Genomic DNA, 18577 nt, shown 5'->3' on the forward strand with positions numbered 1-18577 from the left:
TATAAAACTATTTATAATTACTATGTACATATAATTTCTATATGTACAGTGAGTTATTACAGAATATTTACAGATTGTTAAGGCATATTTACATCTAAGTCCTCCAACTTGTCTACAGCAGAGGTGAAGTCTTCATAGCATAAACTCTGTTGTTCAGACCTTTTGATGAGGACATCATCTTTACGGGGCAGAATGTCTTTCTCTTGTATCTTCTGTGTCCCTGTGTTGGTTGGGCACAGAGTGTACAGACTGGAATATTTTGCACCCTTGACAATTTGGCTCCAACTTCTAATGGATGCCCCTGGTGTTTGCGCTTGTAGTGCGTAGCTCTCGCCCAGGCTAAATGAGCGCTAGTGCTGGGCAACGTGCCGGTGGTGTGTGTAGCAGGCGGTGTGGACGCAGTTGGAGGAGCTGTTGCAGGCGTATCGGCCGGCTTAGGGATCACCTGACGGGCAGGCATTGTGGTCTGTGTGGAGGGGCCTGCAATCGCAGAGGGAGCTGCTGATACAGAAGGGCAGGGCAAAGGGCTGGTGATAGCACAGGTGATGGGAAGGACTGATGTAGAGGGACCAGCTATCACAGGGGTCACCAGAATGGCAGGTGATATGGGTCGTAAAGAGCGTCCTGCAGTCTTAAGGGCTGCTGTAGATGCAGACAGGGACGGTACAGGCCTGGTGATGGTCGAGGTGGCGGGGGTTTTTCTTATTAGCTGTGGCACTTTTAGGTGCGGCCGGGAGACAGGCATCGTTATGTCCGACCTTCCCTTCAAAACCTTTGTCCCGGCAGTGCTTGGTGTGGGCACATATTTCATCAGCTGGTAGTCTGGTGGAGGGAGGACTGTAGGCTGATGAGGGGCAGGAGGAAGGTCTGTTGATGAGATGGAGGTGATCTTTGTGATGGTGGATGGTTGTATTGTTGCCTTCATGTTAACAAGCCGCTCTTGGTGTTGGATGAAGTCCCGCACGGTCTTGACGTTTATTTTAGGTAGGGGAATGCCAGCTTTGCAGAGAACAGGGTCATCCACTAAAATCCGGTGCTGGACCCGCTCGTATGCCTCCAGGATGGTCGTCTTCTCCGGACTGGTGCGTGACCCATGAGGACAATGCAGCCACAAAAGTTTCACCAGTGTGTACATTAGCCTGTTGTGCTGAGCACTTATGTTTTGTTGTGCTGGTGCGTAGCGTTTGGCCATCTTTACTTTCTGTATCACAGCAGCATCAACAAGGTCGTCTCTTTTAGTGCGGCAGTACAGAGTGTTGCCCCAGTGCGTCCTGTACAGTTGATTGAACTGCTGAGGCTGCTTGTGGTGCTCCTCCACGGCATTCCAGGCTTCCAGGATATTGTTCCTCTGCTCGGTGGTGAGTGACAGCTTGTCCTCTGTCAGGCCAATGTCCAACAGAAGAGAGCAGAACTTTTCCAGCTGCTGAAAGCCAGGAAGAGGAGTTGGACTGCAGACATCCTCCTGTGCAAACAGTGACACACAAATGTTATGCCTGTTGCAGGTGTGATTTATCTAGCCTTATTTGCTTTTCATCTGCTTCTGTCTCTTGTGACTGCAAGTTTTTTAGATTTTGTAACGTTATGTTGACTTTGCACACTACCACATTCACTTGTTAAGCTTTTTCCTTAAGATTATTTCCTTCTTCTACACAAGCTTTAAATACTTTGCTACTGTTTAACTGTTGTTTTAATGTCTAATTTAACTCCTGGCAAAGTGGCAACATTTGAAAACTCGTCTAACACTGGCTCATACGTAGCAGTTGAACGGCTTTAACTCCTGGAATAAAATGTACATCCACATCAACAAACAAACAGCTACTCACAAAGACTGGAAGGTGAGCACTAGCAATTTCATTGCTGGAGAGCCGGATGTGGGGCAGCTCAGCACTCAGCGCATTGTTACGGGTCTCCACGTCACTCTCGTAAGCCTCATCTGGCACATCTGGATCATGCTGCCCAGGCTGAAGCACCTCCTCCTCTGGATCCGGCCCATCGTTCACGATGTCTGCGAGAGAAAAAGGGCCCGATTCTCCTGTACTCTGACTAAACAGGTATTCCAACCTGAGCAGCTCATTAGAGGGGACATCAGCGGGAGCCTGGAAGTTTTCCTCCACAGTCTCTCCGAACAGCTGCAGACAGCGGGTGTTGAGGCGGTCGATAAGCGGTGCAGAGTAGATTCTGTGGTGCCGTCCTTTTCCCCCAAACACTGCATCAGAGCGGCGGTCAGAATTCCACCGTGCAATGCCACTTATCAGATAGACCTGATAGGGCCGGGCTGCGCAGTGGGGACCTGAACATCCCAATAAAACACATGAGATGACTCACAGTGACACGTGTGACATTTTATAAATATCCACACTACACCTGTGCACCTGGGAGCATGTTGGGCAAAGTTTTGTGGAATCCTTCCAGGCTGTTGTTGCCACGCAGACATTTGTAGTAGGGCACATCCACTTTGTTGATGGTCGTTGTACGCGCCACCCTATACATGTAGATGTTTGGAGGATCCTGGATGCACTCCAGGTGTCGCCGCTGCGCCGCCCACATCTCATCAATGGCCGCTGCAAATACAAATGACGTACAGACACACAAACCGATTGTTGTGTACACTTTTTTATGCCACACAACTAGTATTAATGTTGTAACTTTTAGTGTCAGGTCTTTATACCAGGTGTCTTGAAGAGGCTGACTCCACTCTCATCCAGCCCCGCGGGACCTTTCAGTTCCTCAATGGCCAGGTTGATGAGCCTAAACGTTTCCTGCGCCCCTTGTGTGACCCGTCGCACGTCATGTTTCAGCTGCTCCCTGGAAATAAAAAGGCGAATGACGTCCTCATCTGTCACAGCCTTCAGAGCTGTCGGGTCCTTGGCTCTGACAGCCTTGATGAGGAGCTCCATGTCTGCTCGGTTGTACGCCAGCACCGCCCCAGCAAGTGCAGACTTGAACACTGCGTACTTGGAGTGAGACTCTGTGCGGACGGCTGCATCGAAACGGTGAATCCAGTGAAAGATGTGCAGACGCACAACCATTCCACTGTCCACCCAAGACTGGAACAAAGTCTCCACAGCTGTTGGGCCCTGTGCACGGCAACAGCCACGGTCCACATACAGGATGCTGGGGACAGGTTGGTTGGCCAGTCGAAACCTCTCCATTACTCCATGGCACATAGGTCCCAGCTTCTCTGTGGACTCCTCACAGGTCAGCACAAAAGTCACTATCTGGGAGTATTCATTTCCAATGCTGGTGAACCTGAGCCGTGACCCTCACCAGACAGCTTCTTCACTACCTAAAAAACATTTGGAGTTTGCATCCCAACTTAGTTGCTTGTTCTTCTATAATTTAACAGTGCATGACAATATGTTTATAATAGGAAATATGTTCTGTATGCCACAATCTATGATTGCGTTTTGATTTACATACTTTATTGGTGGAATCCATCTTTAGCACAGTGCCAAAAGGGGAAAGGATCTGGCTCCTGTTGTCCTGCACGTTGTCGGCCTCTGCCAGCAGGAAGGCGTGGCGCAGGAGCCGTGCAGACGGGAGATTTCTTGGAGGAGGCGGAGCCTGAAATGTGTGACCTACTGCAGAAACAATCCCTCCAGGTTTCACTAAGCTCATAAGGAGTGTGGTGTACAGGTCTTTGCACTGAAGGTGCTTCTCCGTGTGGTTTTCCTGTATCTGACGCCACACCTGGACCATAGTGTTCCCTTCGGTTCGGTCCCTCAGAAGACACACAACATTCTTGTCCACACCACGCCTGTTAGTGGAGGAAAAATTGGTAACTTTAGGTCGGTTCGAATAACTTCTTTAAAGACTGACACGTGCACACACGATGCTGAGTGAACTCAGGCAGGGAACACAGCTTGATGTGCCTCGATCAGTTGTGTTATAATAACGGGATCCCATGCAAGACACCGACCTGTTGTGCCACCTTCTCCACCCCTGGCTCTTTGTGCAAGGCTCACAGCACAGGACCTCCGTCAGCATCGTGTACCAGTTGGATACGTCACAAATGTGACGTACCTGGAGTACAGATCAGCGAACAAAATTGTTGGTACCCCTCAGTTAAAGAAGGAAAAACCCACAATTCTCACTGAAAGCACTTGAAACCTACAAAAGTAACAATAAATAAAAATTCATTGAAAATTGAATAATCAAAATCAGCCATTACTTTTGAAATGTTGATTAACATAATTATTTAAAAAAACAAACTAATGAAATAGGGCTGGACAGAAATGATGGTACCTCTATAAAAGATTGAAAACTATTTGACCAGAGTGACATGATTAACTCAGGTGTGTCCTTTAACTGACATCACAGGTGTTTCCAAACTCATAATCAGTCAGTCTGCCTATTTAAAGGGAGACAAGTAGTCACTCTGCTGTTTGGTGAAAAGGTGTGTACCACACTGAACATGGACAACAGAAAGCGGAGGAGAGAATTGTCCCAGGACATCCGAAAAAAAATGATAGACAAACATCTTAAAGGTGCAGGCTATAAGACCATCTCTAAACAGCTTGAAGTTCCTGTGACAACAGTGGCTCATATTATTCAGAAGTTCAAGACCCACGGGACAGTAGCCAACCTCCCTGGACGTGGCCGCAAGAGGAAAATTGATGACAGATTGAAGAGACAGATCGTTCGAATTGTATCCAAAGAGCCCAGGACCACCTCCAAAGAAATTAAAGGTGAACTCCAAGGCCAAGGTACATCAGTGTCAGATCGCACCATTCGACGTTGTTTGAACCAAAGTGGACTTCATGGGAGACGACCAAGGAGGACACCACTGCTGAAAAAAATCATAAAAAAGCGAGACTGGAATTTGCAAAAATGCATGTTGACAAGCCACAAAGCTTCTGGGATGAATGTCCTTTGGACAGATGAGACCAAACTGGAGCTTTTTGGTAAGGCACATCAAGTCTATGTTCATAGACTCAAAAACCAAGCATACGAAGAAAAGAACACTGTCCCTACGGTAAAACATGGAGGAGGCTCAGCAATGTTTTGGGGCTGCTTTGCTGCATCTGCTACAGGGTGTCTTGAATGTGTGCAAGGTAAAATGAAATCTGATGACTATCAAGGCATTCTGGAGAGAAATGTGCTGCCTAGTGTCAGAAAGCTTGGTCTCAGCCGCAGGTCATGGGTCTTCCAACAGGACAACGATCCAAAACACACAGCCAAAAACACCCAAGAATGGCTGAGAGAAAAGCGTTGGACTATTCTAAAGTGGCCTTCCATGAGCCCAGATCTGAATCCCATTGAACATCTGTGGAGCTGAAACATGCCATTTGGAGAAGACACCCATCAAACCTGAGACAACTGGAGCAGTTTGCTCATGAGGAGTGGGCCAAAATACCTGTTGATAGCTGCAGAACGCTCTTTGACAAATACAGAAATCGTTTAATTGCAGTGATTGCAACAGGTTGTGCAACAAAATATTAAGTCATGGGTACCATCATTTTTGTCCAGCCCTATTTCATTAGTTTTTTTTTTTTTTAATAATTATGTTAATCAACGATTCAAAAGTAATGGCTGATTTTGATTATTTAATTTTCAATAAATTTTACTTTATTGTTACTTTTGTAGGTTTCAAGTGCTTTCAGTGAGAATTGTGGGTTTTTCCTTCTTTAACTGAGGGGTACCAACAATTTTGTCCACGTGTGTATATAATAACAATAATGATAATAACATATAACAATATATAATAAAATCAAGATGATTTTCAAGGAACTTTTCCTTTTACATGTTTAGATACATTGTAATCATTATTCAGCCATGATGCTTTTACTCTAACACAGCTGAATTGAGTTATACCCGGTGGTGGTAGCCAGACTTGTACAGGTACACATTACGACCCTTTCCAACACACTCATCGCCACGAGGACACTTCAGGGAACATCTCCAGACTCCTACAGGGCGCCACGCAAAGACACGGCTGCGGAAAAAACAGGTGTGGTACAGGCAGAGCACCTCCGACGAAGCCTGGAGGTTCTGGAGGGGAAAACCACATGCGGTCTGACTTCATCACCCTTCACCTCTTGAGCACACCAGTGATGTCCTTTTAGATTTGAACGGCAGTGAAGAGACCTCTCTCTGTGTCCTCCTTTAGCCATGAGATGTCAGCTGCTGGAATGCCATTTGGGTTTTCCCAAAGACGTACCCAGCCCTCTAACTCCACCTGTAACACGCACAACACGTACAAAGCAAAGTTGTTTTTATTATTTGTAACATGAAATGATACACATGGAGCACAGTTTAAAGAAGCGTCTCACACTTATGTTTGCATTCACTGTAAATGTTACTTACAGGTGAGTCACTTAGAGGTGGTTTCAGTGGATAATCCTGGCCTTGGGATGCGGACGGGGCTTCAGTTGGCTGTGCAGCAGATTCCGGCTGATTGGGCGGGATCCTGGATATGTGCTTCTTGTGTGGCAGCTTGGGTGGTGCGGTGGACTCTGGCAGCTTGGGTGGTGCGGTGGACTCTGGCTGCTTGGGTGGTGCGGTGGACTCTGGCAGCTTGGGTGGTGCGGTGGACTCAGGCAGCAAAAAGCCTTTGGGAAACACTGTAGTCTGGGAGCTTTACCTTGTCTCTGGGACCAGAATCTTCAGTCTTAGACTCCTGGGACTGGGTAGAGTCTAAAAATGTATACATTTTTTTTATCTTATATTATGACTTATTTACATAAAACTACTTCATATAAATTGACTGATGTGTCTTACTTACGTTCCACAGCCTCGCATGCAGCTACCATCTCAGCTTCATCACCGGGCCATAATGACGGACTATACTTAGAGGTGCTTTCCTGCAGTTGCTGGACAATAATGCAGTGTAACAATCAGAACGTATGATATACCACGTTTACCACGTAAACACAAACAAGCATACTTACAACACTAAACACTCAATACTTAGTTGATGAAATACCACCTATTTGAGTATTTGTTATTTTCTGTGTAATTCTAACCTTTCTCTTTCTGAACACTTACTTTCTCCTTCTCATAAATATACTTTCTGAACCTCTTCATCGTCACACTTGTGATGTGGGTCACCGGTGTGTTCAACCACCTCCTCACTGAGCTGTAGGCCTTCTGTGCTCTGTCTCTCTCGCTGTCAGTGAACTGCTCTGGCTTCTTCTTTAATCTTCCATGCTGACTGTAGAGCTCCCACATCTCCTGAAAGCTGCTGTCCTCGAAGCCTTTCTGACCATAGATGCACCTGTCGATGTTTGCCTCAAGGACAATGGAGACTTGTGGGAAGCTCTCTGCATACTCAGCGAGGAAGTCTTTCACCCACTGGTTCACTGCCTCTCCTCTCTTTTGTCTGACTGACTGACTGTGCTTGTCAATTATGCTGGAATGATATATATTACCTTAATTCAAACAAGCATCATTTATATCATCTGACTGTGACAAACAGATTAGTAATTGAACCAAGAATGAAACAGATGTGTAAACATGCCACCAAATTTGGCATATTATATATATATATATATATATATCCTGAGCGTGCCTGTGGCGACTGTGGAAAGGAACCTCTTGCAGAACCAGACTCAGGAAGGGTGGCCAAAAAAAAAAACCCCACTTTGCTTTAAACCTTTAAATTGTCAAGCATTTGCATGACTAAGAGCGTAGTTTGCCTGTGGAAGGGGTTCCATGGTGTAAAGGTCAGCACTCTGGACTTTGAATCCAGTGATCCGAGTTCAAATCTCAGTGGAACCTTCAGGTGTTTGCTGTCATGTTTGTGTTCTGGAAAGAAGATGAGTGGATGAGGTTAGTCAGTTGTCAAGTCACACCAGAGTGTGTGATTGACCAATTCCAAAGAGAAGGCTTAACTTGGTTAATGTTGAAAAAGTGAAACATTCAGCTGAGAGGGTCTGTGCTATTTGCCTTCTCACCTCTGGGTGTCACTAATTGAATCTATTTGGTTTCTTCTTCCATATTAATTTGCAATGCATATATTTTTCCATGCTCTCCATTTGGAATTTGGACACAGAAGCCAAAGGAGAAGGAAACAGGAAAAACAATCCCATGGTAACAATCAGCGACAAGGAGAACTACTCAAAAGCCTGCACAATTAACCCGGTGCCCACCCATGGGCCAAACAATCATCCAATCAAGGAGCAGCAATTTCTAGCTGCCGGGATCTGAGCGTCAACTCCATGCGGTGCGCACAAGTTGGTACTGATTTAGGAAAAAGAGGATTGTACAATTTTACTCCTTGGTATGGATACTCTTTCAAAAAAGTCCAAAAAATGAAATATGTGGTTGATAAAACTGTGTGACTCAGTCCTTCAACACAAAAGGCAGGCAAAGGAGAATCAGCTGTCCTCTCCATCTAATCATGGGAGGATGGCCTGACTACGATCAGGGACCTGAGCAGCAAAGAATAGATAGACATGATAAATAGTTATATATATGTACACACTAGTCTCCAATACTACTATGATAAAAAGAGATCCAATGTACAGGTCCAAGTTGTACAGGAATGTGTTGTAGAAATTTGTTCTATATTTTTGTTGTAAATCCACAACAGGTTTCATCATCTGCTAATCCTGGAGGAGACACTAGTTGGAAAGGAATTTATCAATACATAAAGATGCTTATATTAAAAGACTGAAACATCCTTGAACAGCAGATCACTGTAAAGACATACATATAATATTGTGATTATGTCAGTGGAAATGTAAAGTCAACAATATTGTTGACTTTACATTTCTTTTAACATCTTGTAAAAATATAACAATGTAAACATAAAAACAGCAACCTCAAAACAAAACATAGCATGTTACCTGGATGGAAAACCATGCGTCTCTACAGCCTGAAGGAAGAAATCTTGGGCTGTTGATGCCTTGTTGTTATTGGCAGCGTGTCGGTACATGATCTTTGTGAGCATTTGGAAAACATAAACCCCACAGAAACACATTAAACATTAACTACAATAATATAAGAAATAATAAATGAATGAAATATTGTTCCATGTGTGATGTTAGACTTAAAGCTATACTTACCTTTCTGGCATGTAGCACAGCACTTAGTAAAAATTTAAACATGAACAACTCCCCCTCCCTCCAAAGTCTCACCCTCTTCCCCCTGCCTGACCTGTGACGCTCCCCTCCTCCCTGACGTGTGAGGTGAGAAAGTGATGGTGCGCTCCATCTCCCCCGGATGTCGGAGCGGAGAATGTTGTCAAGTTATCAGCGGTCCAGTTACCACGTCCATCAAGGCTATTCTTGTGCTTGCCGTGTCCGAATATAAACAACTTGTGATCTACCAGGCTAATGTTAGCACGGCCTGCGTTGTAGTTTGCGTGTAGTTTCAACACCTGGTGGCTTGCTTTTACATTTTAGTGTGCCATAAGCTTATTAGGAGCATTTTAAGATTACAAAAGAAAAGTGTAGAATTGCCAGAAAGAAAAGTATAGCTTTAACAAAATTAAGTTGAATATTATATCCCACACTATAATCTCCATGGCGACACTGACCTTTCTTAAAGAAACATCTATTCCAAACATTACCACACCATATCTGTAAAATAAAAATGTATCAATTGTTTAATGCAGCTACATCGTGGTCCATTACACCAGATTCCAGAAATCTGCAGAATGTATGCCATAGACCATTTTTAAATCAATATATAAATATATAATGTCCATGTGATGTCCTTTGCTGTCAGCTTACCTGATCAACTTGTGGTTGGTATCTTTATGTACGAGTGACAGAGGAGCTGCGACATTGTAGGTCCTTCTCACAACACATCCGAGGCTTGTCATTCTCTGTAGTATTCCTAGACTATCAACCCGGTGCATCGAATCCCACACTCTGTCCACTGAACTCTGTGGCCTAAAGCCCTAAGACGACCTTTTACCATTCTGTGACCTGTAGGAAAATTTATTTAAGATATATTGATTGATAATCATGTGAACAAACAATTTAGGCATTTCACTTTTTCTCAGGTATACATGCTATGATGACCGTTGTTATGATAATGTCCAGGACTCTCCACTAAGGCACAGACTAGAAAATTGAAAAAATAATATCGATAGCCTGCGATGGACTGGCGACCTGTCCAGGGTGTACCCTGCCTTTCGCCCAATGACTGCTGGGATAGGCTCCAGCCCACCCGCTACCCGATTAACGGACTGTCGGTATAGAAAATGGATGGATATCGATAGCCTTTAGGCTATAAAAATAGCAGTCATTAAAGTAGCCGGCCCTCAGCTAGACTTAGTTGTGGAGCCTATATGGGCGGCAGCCGGTGCCTGTGGAAAGCCCTGTCATTTCAAATGTTACTATTATGGCACAAATCTTTTTATAATGCTATGGACAAGTGCATGATATAATTCAAAGAAAAACTTTCTGTAAAAAGCACCAACCCAAATTCTGGGAGTCTTGCTTGATGGCAGAGACCAAGCTGTCAAGTTCATCATCTGTCATTTTACTGTAGCCTTCCCTTTTTGAGAGGCCCCACTGTCGCATTCTGCGTTTCAGTGTTCTCACTGATACACCAGCAGTGTGGAAATACAGGGGCAGAGAGGTCAATTTCAATCAAATGCTGGATGTGGTCTTTGGAAATAACCAACTTTGGATACCCCCTTTCTCCAGCAGTCCTGTCCACTACAACTGCTGTTCTTCTCCCATCTAATTCAGTGCTGCTGAGGGTGTGCAGCTGGACTAGACCTTCAAATACCTAAAATAAAGGAAGACAAACGTTTTAATTTGTCGCTGCAATCAGTGGACCTTATTTATCAAAGAGGTGTAACATTAAATCCAAGAATACAATAGTTTGTTTTATCTTTGGCATCTAACCTCTGTCTGTGGACCGATTAGAACAAGTGAACAAGGTACATAAATGTCTGAATTGGCTGTAAATATTAAACCAAACTGGGGGCTTTCCATGACTATTGCAGGTTTTTCAAAACCTAGGAACCCTGCAGAATAACCAAGCCACATTGCACAAACACCATTTAACTTACCTCCTGTGTGAAGTCCATGTGAGCAAAGAGTGACATAATCAGAGTCATTTCACTCATGCATATGAGCTCGAGATAGTCCAGGTCCAACGGCAGTCGCTGCGATGCCTGCTCCAACCTGGGCTGCAGTCGGTCCAGAATATGCCTGCCCACCATCATGGTGGGAGGTTATCAGTTTTACCTCCCCCATAAGCAAGTGTATAATACATTCTGTGCAAATTCTGAACTCCAAAAATAGACAGATGTATATATCATAAAACCTAAACATTAGCAACACCAAATAGACTCCTGTGGGAGTGTCCATCACAAAAGGTGCACTGTCAGGTAGGGATTTAACAGTCAAATGTTGTAAATATAAGCTGAATGACAAAAAGAAATATCCAGTGTCCAAATGTCTTTTTAAGCCCAAATATAAGCCAGATATAAATCACCATCTATCCAACAACGATAAGGGATAAACAGTAGGTAATCAAACACATAAACATAGATAAAAATGACATAATTTGATGATTATAGTCCATACACGACCGTCATTATTGCATCATTATATTGATGCAATGCGCCTAATAACTGAGCTCATCAGAGGCCGTCATGAGAGGTAAAAGTAATCCTGCCTCCTCAGTTTAAATCCCCTCACTGACCAGGATGTATATAGACTTAGCTGCATAACAGCATGATCATAAAATAAAGCCTTTATCAGCACCTCAGACTGCAGCCTAACATGAAATGTTATCTGAGCCGCACAGAAATCACTGATCTGCTCAGCTGGGTTTTCTCACTTCTGAACAGATGTTTGCTGTGAAGCGTTTTGTTGTTTCCTGCCAACTGAAAAAGGCTGGAAAAGAAGTCATTCTGCTGTTTTATGCTGTTTGTGTTTTCAGTGTGGACAAGAGTGGAAAAAACACCACAGGAACTCCATCTTAGGATGCAGCTTCTTTTCTACACAGAGACAAAGAGACAAAGAGGGTTTCTATCAGACTCAGCCTGAAGACACCAGTCAGCATACAGAGCTCGATAGATAGATTATGATCAAACATGTCTGATGCAGTCTTAAGAAACCTTTAATCGGTAATATCTACATGTGAGTTAAGAGCTAATATTTGACTCTTCTCTTTTCAGGGTTGGACCTGGTTAGTACTTGTATGGGAGACAGCTTGGGAATACCAGGTGCTGTAAGCTTTTTCTCTTCTCTCTACCACCTGCATGTCTTTTGTTGCAACGTCTGATCACCCTGTGACACATGAGGACGTTGGTCATCTTCAGCTGCTGCTGCTGCTTTGTTGGCAGACACGAAGTGATCTGAGAGTCTCAGTTTCAACTACAGGTAATAATCTCATCAGGGATGAAGATGTGCCCACTACATATCAGCCTTTCCCAGCAATTATCTGGTTACATAGAGGAACCGTATGATTCCAGTATCTATATAATGCACATTGTTCACAGATATTGTTGCTTACGTCCACACCACCCTGAACATGCCCGACCTCGTCTGATCTCGGAAGCCAAGCAAGGTTGGGCCTGGTTAGTACTTGGATGGGAGACTGCTTGGGAATACCAGGTGCTGTAAGCTTTTTCTCTTCTCTCTACCACCTGCATCTTCACCACCTGTCTTTTGTTGCAATGTCTGATCACCCTGTGAAGTTAAGCAGGGTCGGGCCTGGTTAGTACTCGGTTAAATCCGGTTGTTCTACTGTACTTCTCTACAAAAACCAAAGAGGAAGCTGCTGTCCCATCAAAATTCAACATCTTCAAGATCAAAAAAGAAGTCCAGTTGCTCTTATGAATATTCTCCATCATTTCAGTTTATTTCTGACATTCAGCTTTTCATAGCACATGATGACTGTGTTGAAAATATGTGCAACAATGTAAACCACCAAGATATTCTGAATAATAATTGTATTTATTTTCACTGAGGCTTGTGTAAACCACAGACTGTATTTAGTGTAAACTGTGTTTTCATTCCTGAGCTGATCTCATTCACCTGATGACACTCCTTAACTGTCACTGTTGAAAAATTCCTCCAATTATTTATAGTTTAGATAGAAATTGTTAGAAACGATTGTTTTTAATGTCCCTCATCAGGATGTAGAGTCATTACTGTGGTGAAGGAGTTTGTCCAAGTTTGGGGTTGAGTTAATGTCTGAAATCATGGGGGATGGATGGTAACATCACCGTCCTTTCAGTTGTTTTATTTTTCTTAAATCATTCCTGTTGCACACATGCTTAGCTAACTGGCTAACGACACGTTTACTGTTAGCGAGTCAAGAGAGACCGCACACAGGCCGAGTTCAGTCTGAATGAACAGAGCAGGAGCTTAAACCTCCTCTACATCCCTGTGAGCAGGATGAAGGCGTCCTCTTGTGTTAGTTTTCAGATTTCAGCTGTGAACCTGCAGGACGACATGAGAAAAGAGAGATTTAAACATCTGTAATATCACACTGTGTCAGTTTGTTCACAGGACTCACAACCTGTAACAGGTCTTTCAGGGAACTTCTTCCTGTTATTGTTTCTTTTTTTGTGAACTTTAACTTTATCAATAAGTGACAGACCAAACAGCGCAGTCACCTCTCCATCTGTGGTCTCCAAACCCGACTGAAACTGAGGAGTCTGCTGGAAACTCCACTTTACTCTGACCCGCTCCACCCAAACTCGTACCTGTGACGATCCAAAAACAATACGTGGAACAGGACAATGAGAGTTAAACAGTTCTCAGCCCCACCACAAAATCTTTTCATTCATTTGGATGAAATCATCCTTTCTTCATCATATTCTCATTAATGATCAGAGCTGAGTCAGATTTCTTTGAAAAGTCCATCGCTGACAGCAGCAGAAAGTGACTAAATATACTGAACATAATTACAATGTTTTCAGTATTTTTAGCTTGTGCTACTTTCTATTTGTGCTCCACCACATTCAGAGACTCTGTTGTACCTTTTAGTCCACTACATTCATCTGATAACTTCAGCAGATTCAGACTAATACTAAAAAATATTAGAAAGAACAGAATCAGATCATAGAATATGATGTAAGATCACACACATCACCTTTAATCATTCCATAACACGTTATTCCAAAGTGTGACATTCTGCCTCATTTATTCTATTTTTTACATTCAAATATGTTTTCATATGAATGTTTTTGTAATTTGAGTAAAATCAAAAGTAAATCTACAGTTTTTACATGAAACAAAATCTCTGTGGTTCTGATTCTGTAACTTATGTCCAAGAATTCTTCTTCCACTTCTTGTCTCTGAGAACAAATGACATCTCCTGTAATGACTGACATCATATAATATTGTTACATTTAGCTTTGATTTGAATCACTTTGAGGTTTCATGTCGTTCTTTTTGTTTTCTGAGTTTCTTCCAACATCTCAGAACACGTTCAGAAACAGTTTGAAGCGTTTGTGAGCAAACAGGTGAAACCCAGAATATGATCCTGAACCAAAGCAACTCTTCCAGCCACAGATGGGTTTCAACAAATATCTCTGAAACAAAGCAGTTACTTGTTGCAGCCGTGTGTTGCCACCATGAGGGATGCTGGTGGTGTGACAGCCTCACTCCCATTTTCACAGAAACACAATTCATGATCAGGATGAATCCACAATTTATTATTTCCAGAAAAACATCCAGAATCAGAACATTTAGTTTCTGGGTTACCAAGTAGATCATTACTGAGAGTTTTCAAAGCAGCAGCAACATTTGATCTCTGAAACAGATCAAAGTAAGTTTAACTGCAGAATTATTTTCACATTTACAAAGTGATGAGATGTGAAAAGAATCTGTGATAAAGGAAGGTCTGCTGATTTCTCTGTTTGGCTCCATGAAGTGGAAGAGAAACAACAACATACAAACACATCAACACAAGGATTCAACTAACATTCAGAGCTCAGAGAAGTTTAGATTTTCATGTGGAGAAATCTTTCTGTGAATAAAACTCAGCATTAGCAGTGATATCCTCCATGGCTGCACAAACAGGAAAAAGCAGCAAATAAACAACAGAACAGCAGCGCAGAGACATCACAGCAATGAACTCTCAGCAACAAACTGACTGAATACCTTTATTTCACTTCACACAGCTCAGCTGTGGCTCCAGTCCATCCAATCCTAACTCCAGCATAGAGCGGCTGAGTGAATGTGGTCTGGACTCTGTGGAGGAGAGTCATGGCTTCAGAGACGCTGTAGAAGGACAGAATACCTGCTCTGTGATCCAGGTACACTCCTACTCTGGAGGACTGTGGACCTGAGATGGAGGCTTTCATCTTGTTGGACCAAAATTCAAAACTGTTTTGGTAACATTTCAATGCCCAAGATTTGTCATTACGTCCAAATCCACATTCATTCCCTGTTCTGCTGATGTTCTTGTATGCGACTGCTACATCAGCTCCTCCCCCTCTCCTCTCCACCTCCCAGTAACAGCGTCCAGTCAGACTCTCTCTGCTCAGGACCTGACACCATTCCGTGAATCTGTCTGGATGAGCAGAATAAGACTGAGGTTGTCTCATTACTGTCACTTTTCTGTTCCCCTCTGACACTAACAGATATGTGTTTGCTGTGTTTGGATCCAGTGTGATGTCACATGAATATTTTAAGAAGGCAGCTCTGCTCTTTGGCTCTGGTTCTGGTTCTGGCAGTAAAACATCCACTTCAGTGACTGTCAGTGAGCTGTTTGTCCATTTCTCTCTCAGAATGTCCTGTAGTTTCTCTCTGAGCTCTGACGCAGCTGCTGTCACATCCTCAAAGTACCTCAGAGGACGGGTATTGATGCTGGATGAGTGTGTGGACTCACTGAGTGCTGACACTGAGGGGTAGTTGTGTAGAAACTGGTTGTGATCCTCTGAGCTGCTTCAGCTCAGCATCTTTCCTCTTCAGCTCAGTGATCTCCTGCTCCAGCTTCTCCTGAAGCTCTTTGACTCGACTCACTTCAGTTTGCTGCTGGGATCTGAGCTGCTGCTTCACATCAGAGCTTCTTTTGTGGATGAGACGGATCAGCTCGGTGAAGATGTTCTCACTGTCCTCCACTGTTTTATCAGCAGACCTATTGATGGCCTCCACCTCCTGTTGAAGCAGCTTCACATCTTTCTCTCTGTCCTGGATTCTCTGCTGGATTTGTTGTCGACTCCCCTCCAGCTCTCTCTGCCTCTCAGTCCTTTCTGCTGCAGCTGACACTGTGTCGTGGCCTTTATGATCACCCACAGGGCAGAGATAACAGATAGACTTCTGATCAGTACGGCAGAACATCTTCATCACCTCATCATGACGACAGCAGATGTTCTCCTGGAGGCTCTTGGAGGGCTCCACCAGCTTGTGTTTCTTGAATGGAGTCACATCATAATGAGGCTGAAGGTGTTTCTCACAGTAAGAGGCCAGACAGAACAAACAGGACTTGATGGCTTTCAGTTTTCTTCCAGAGCAGAAATCACAGGCCACATCTTCAGGTCCAGCATGGCAGAGATCAGCAGGAGCAGCTTGGAGTCCAGTCTTCTTCAGCTGCTTCACTAAATCAGCTAACATGGTGCTTTTCTCCAGGACAGGCCTCGGTGTGAAAGTTTTCCTGCAATGAGGGCATCTGTGAATTCCCTTCTTATTCTTTCCATTCCAGTAGCCTTTAATACAGTTCATGCAGTAGCTGTGTCCACAGGGAATAGTCACCGGATCCTTCAGTAGATCCAGACAGATCGAACAAGTGAAGGTTTCCAGGTCCAGTTTAACACTTTTCTGAGCCATTTCCTCCATTTGGCAGAGCAGTGTGTGACTCTCAGAGCAGAAACACCGTCTGTGCTGTGATACAAAACTAATTCCACCTCCTTTTGTTGCAGCTGATCAGCTGATCTTCACTTAAGAGCTCCTCTACTATCACACAATGGTTTCACACATCCTCCCACCTTTAGATCAGTTTGGGGAGGGAACAAGAGAACAGTGCTGGTTTCACCTCAGTCCAGGCAGGATTGTTCAAGGGGTTGTTGAATTCTTATTTGTTCTCTGTTGAAGGGAAAGATAAATTCATTAACCTTCCACTGAAAGTTCAACATGAAGAAAATTGGTTTCTATCAGATCAACATTGTCCGATACTTTTAGCAGGCAGCAGTACAGGAAATGTAAATGTTGCTGTTTCTTAGTATTTTCATGCTTTTCATTTATATTTATATAATCAGCCCTGCTCTGCAGCAGCTTGAAATTCATAAATCATGATCTTCTGCTGAAATTCTCTCCTGAATCTTCAGACTGATGCATTCAAGTGTGTGACATGAAACATGAGCTCTCATACGGCTGTTGGACTTCAGAAGAGGTAAAAACCTGCAGAGTTCAGCTGCCTGAAAACTAAAGCTGACCCCTAACCTGCAAACTTTCTGTACTCCTGGCTGGCTGGACCAGAGTCCAGAGAAGAGTCCAATATTAGCTCTTAACTCACATGTAGATATTACCGATTAAAGGTTTCTTAAGACTGCGTCAGAGATGTTTGATCATAATCTTTCTATCGAGCTCTGTATACTGCATCTTCAGGCTGAGCCTGATAGAAACCCTCTTTGTCTCTTTGTCTCTGTGTAGAAAAGAAGCTGCATCTTAAGATGGAGTTCCTGTGGTGTTTTGTCCACTCTTGTCCACACTGAAAACACAAACAGCATAAAACAGCAGAATGACTTCTTTTCCAGCCTTTTTCAGTTGGCAGGAAACAACAAAACGCTTCACAGCAAACATCTGTTCAGAAGTGAGAAAACCCAGCTGAGCAGATTAGTGTGATCAGAGATTTCTGTGTTGCTCAGATAACATTTCATGTACTTTATGTTTCTGCGTCACGTCGACAGTATTGGGTGTGACGCCGTCATTGAGCATTCAAAGTTCTTCATTGAGGGACCCTGTTTCTCTGCAATTCACCATGCTGCTAGGGGTGTGTGGCTGTGTTTGTGTGGTTTCAGGGGTTATAGCCGAATCCTTGCTTTTTCTTCCGGTCACAGTTAACAACAGTAAACTATGGCAATAGAGGTGGAGCAGCTGTATTTGTAGTTGGAGCTAATCAATACTGAAGAACAAATGCTTATATTGCAAATGTTGAAGCGCAGGCGACAGAAAAGACGTTTGCGTCACTACGTTCACACACTGAGGGACCTGAACAAGTGCACTTTTGATACTTTTGAATATCAACGGGCCGATTTGACGAGCTTCTTCGCCGTGTACAGCCGTTAAGACCTGAAAAAGCAACTGCCGGAAATTACGTTTGGCCCAGAGATTTTCACTTCTGCTGCATCCCCTCCCCTCTGCAAAAATTGTGTATTCCTCTCAAGGTGCTAACTGTCTCCATTGTATTGTGATTAGCCACTCCACCCCCCACTGAGGTTGCTGCCTGTAATGACAAAGGCCAAACTGCTGTTTGAATGAACTCTGATCAGCCCAACATACTGTGTGTTGAGTTATGTCTGTTGTACACAGACTGTACAAAGACAGACCCTTTTTCATATTTATGTTTTATTTAGCCAACTAACAGATGTTCACATTCACCTTATTTTGTGAGATGATTTCTATTTGTCATAACACTTGTTTTAATAATGGTCTGTTATTTTAGGAAGGGACATACTAAATCATTCATGAACGGTAATTTGGTTGTAGGTAAA

The 18577-nt window shown here is 43.5% G+C and overlaps 2 protein-coding genes, 1 non-coding gene and 1 pseudogene across 3 annotated transcripts in view; all 4 read left to right on the forward strand.

Annotated features, from left to right (window-relative positions):
- LOC140292446 (NACHT, LRR and PYD domains-containing protein 3-like) overlaps positions 1 to 18577 on the forward strand; it is a 405682-nt gene that overhangs the window by 311515 nt on the left and 75590 nt on the right. The window lies entirely within an intron of this gene.
- LOC140294818 (uncharacterized) overlaps positions 1 to 18577 on the forward strand; it is a 42580-nt gene that overhangs the window by 11364 nt on the left and 12639 nt on the right. The window contains exon 3 of the mRNA XM_072379616.1: positions 14357 to 14361. Within this exon, the coding sequence (XP_072235717.1) occupies positions 14357 to 14361 (5 nt within the window). The remainder of the gene's footprint in view (positions 1 to 14356; positions 14362 to 18577) is intronic.
- On the forward strand, positions 7648 to 7719 carry trnaq-uug (transfer RNA glutamine (anticodon UUG)). Its single transcript has one exon. It is a non-coding gene; the product is annotated as a tRNA-Gln (tRNA).
- Positions 12421 to 12539, forward strand: LOC140300820 (5S ribosomal RNA; annotated as a pseudogene).

Source organism: Leuresthes tenuis, unplaced genomic scaffold (assembly GCF_036924035.1).
Source record: "Leuresthes tenuis unplaced genomic scaffold, fLeuTen1.0.hap1 SCAF_1, whole genome shotgun sequence".
Taxonomy (NCBI): Eukaryota; Metazoa; Chordata; class Actinopteri; order Atheriniformes; family Atherinopsidae; genus Leuresthes; species Leuresthes tenuis.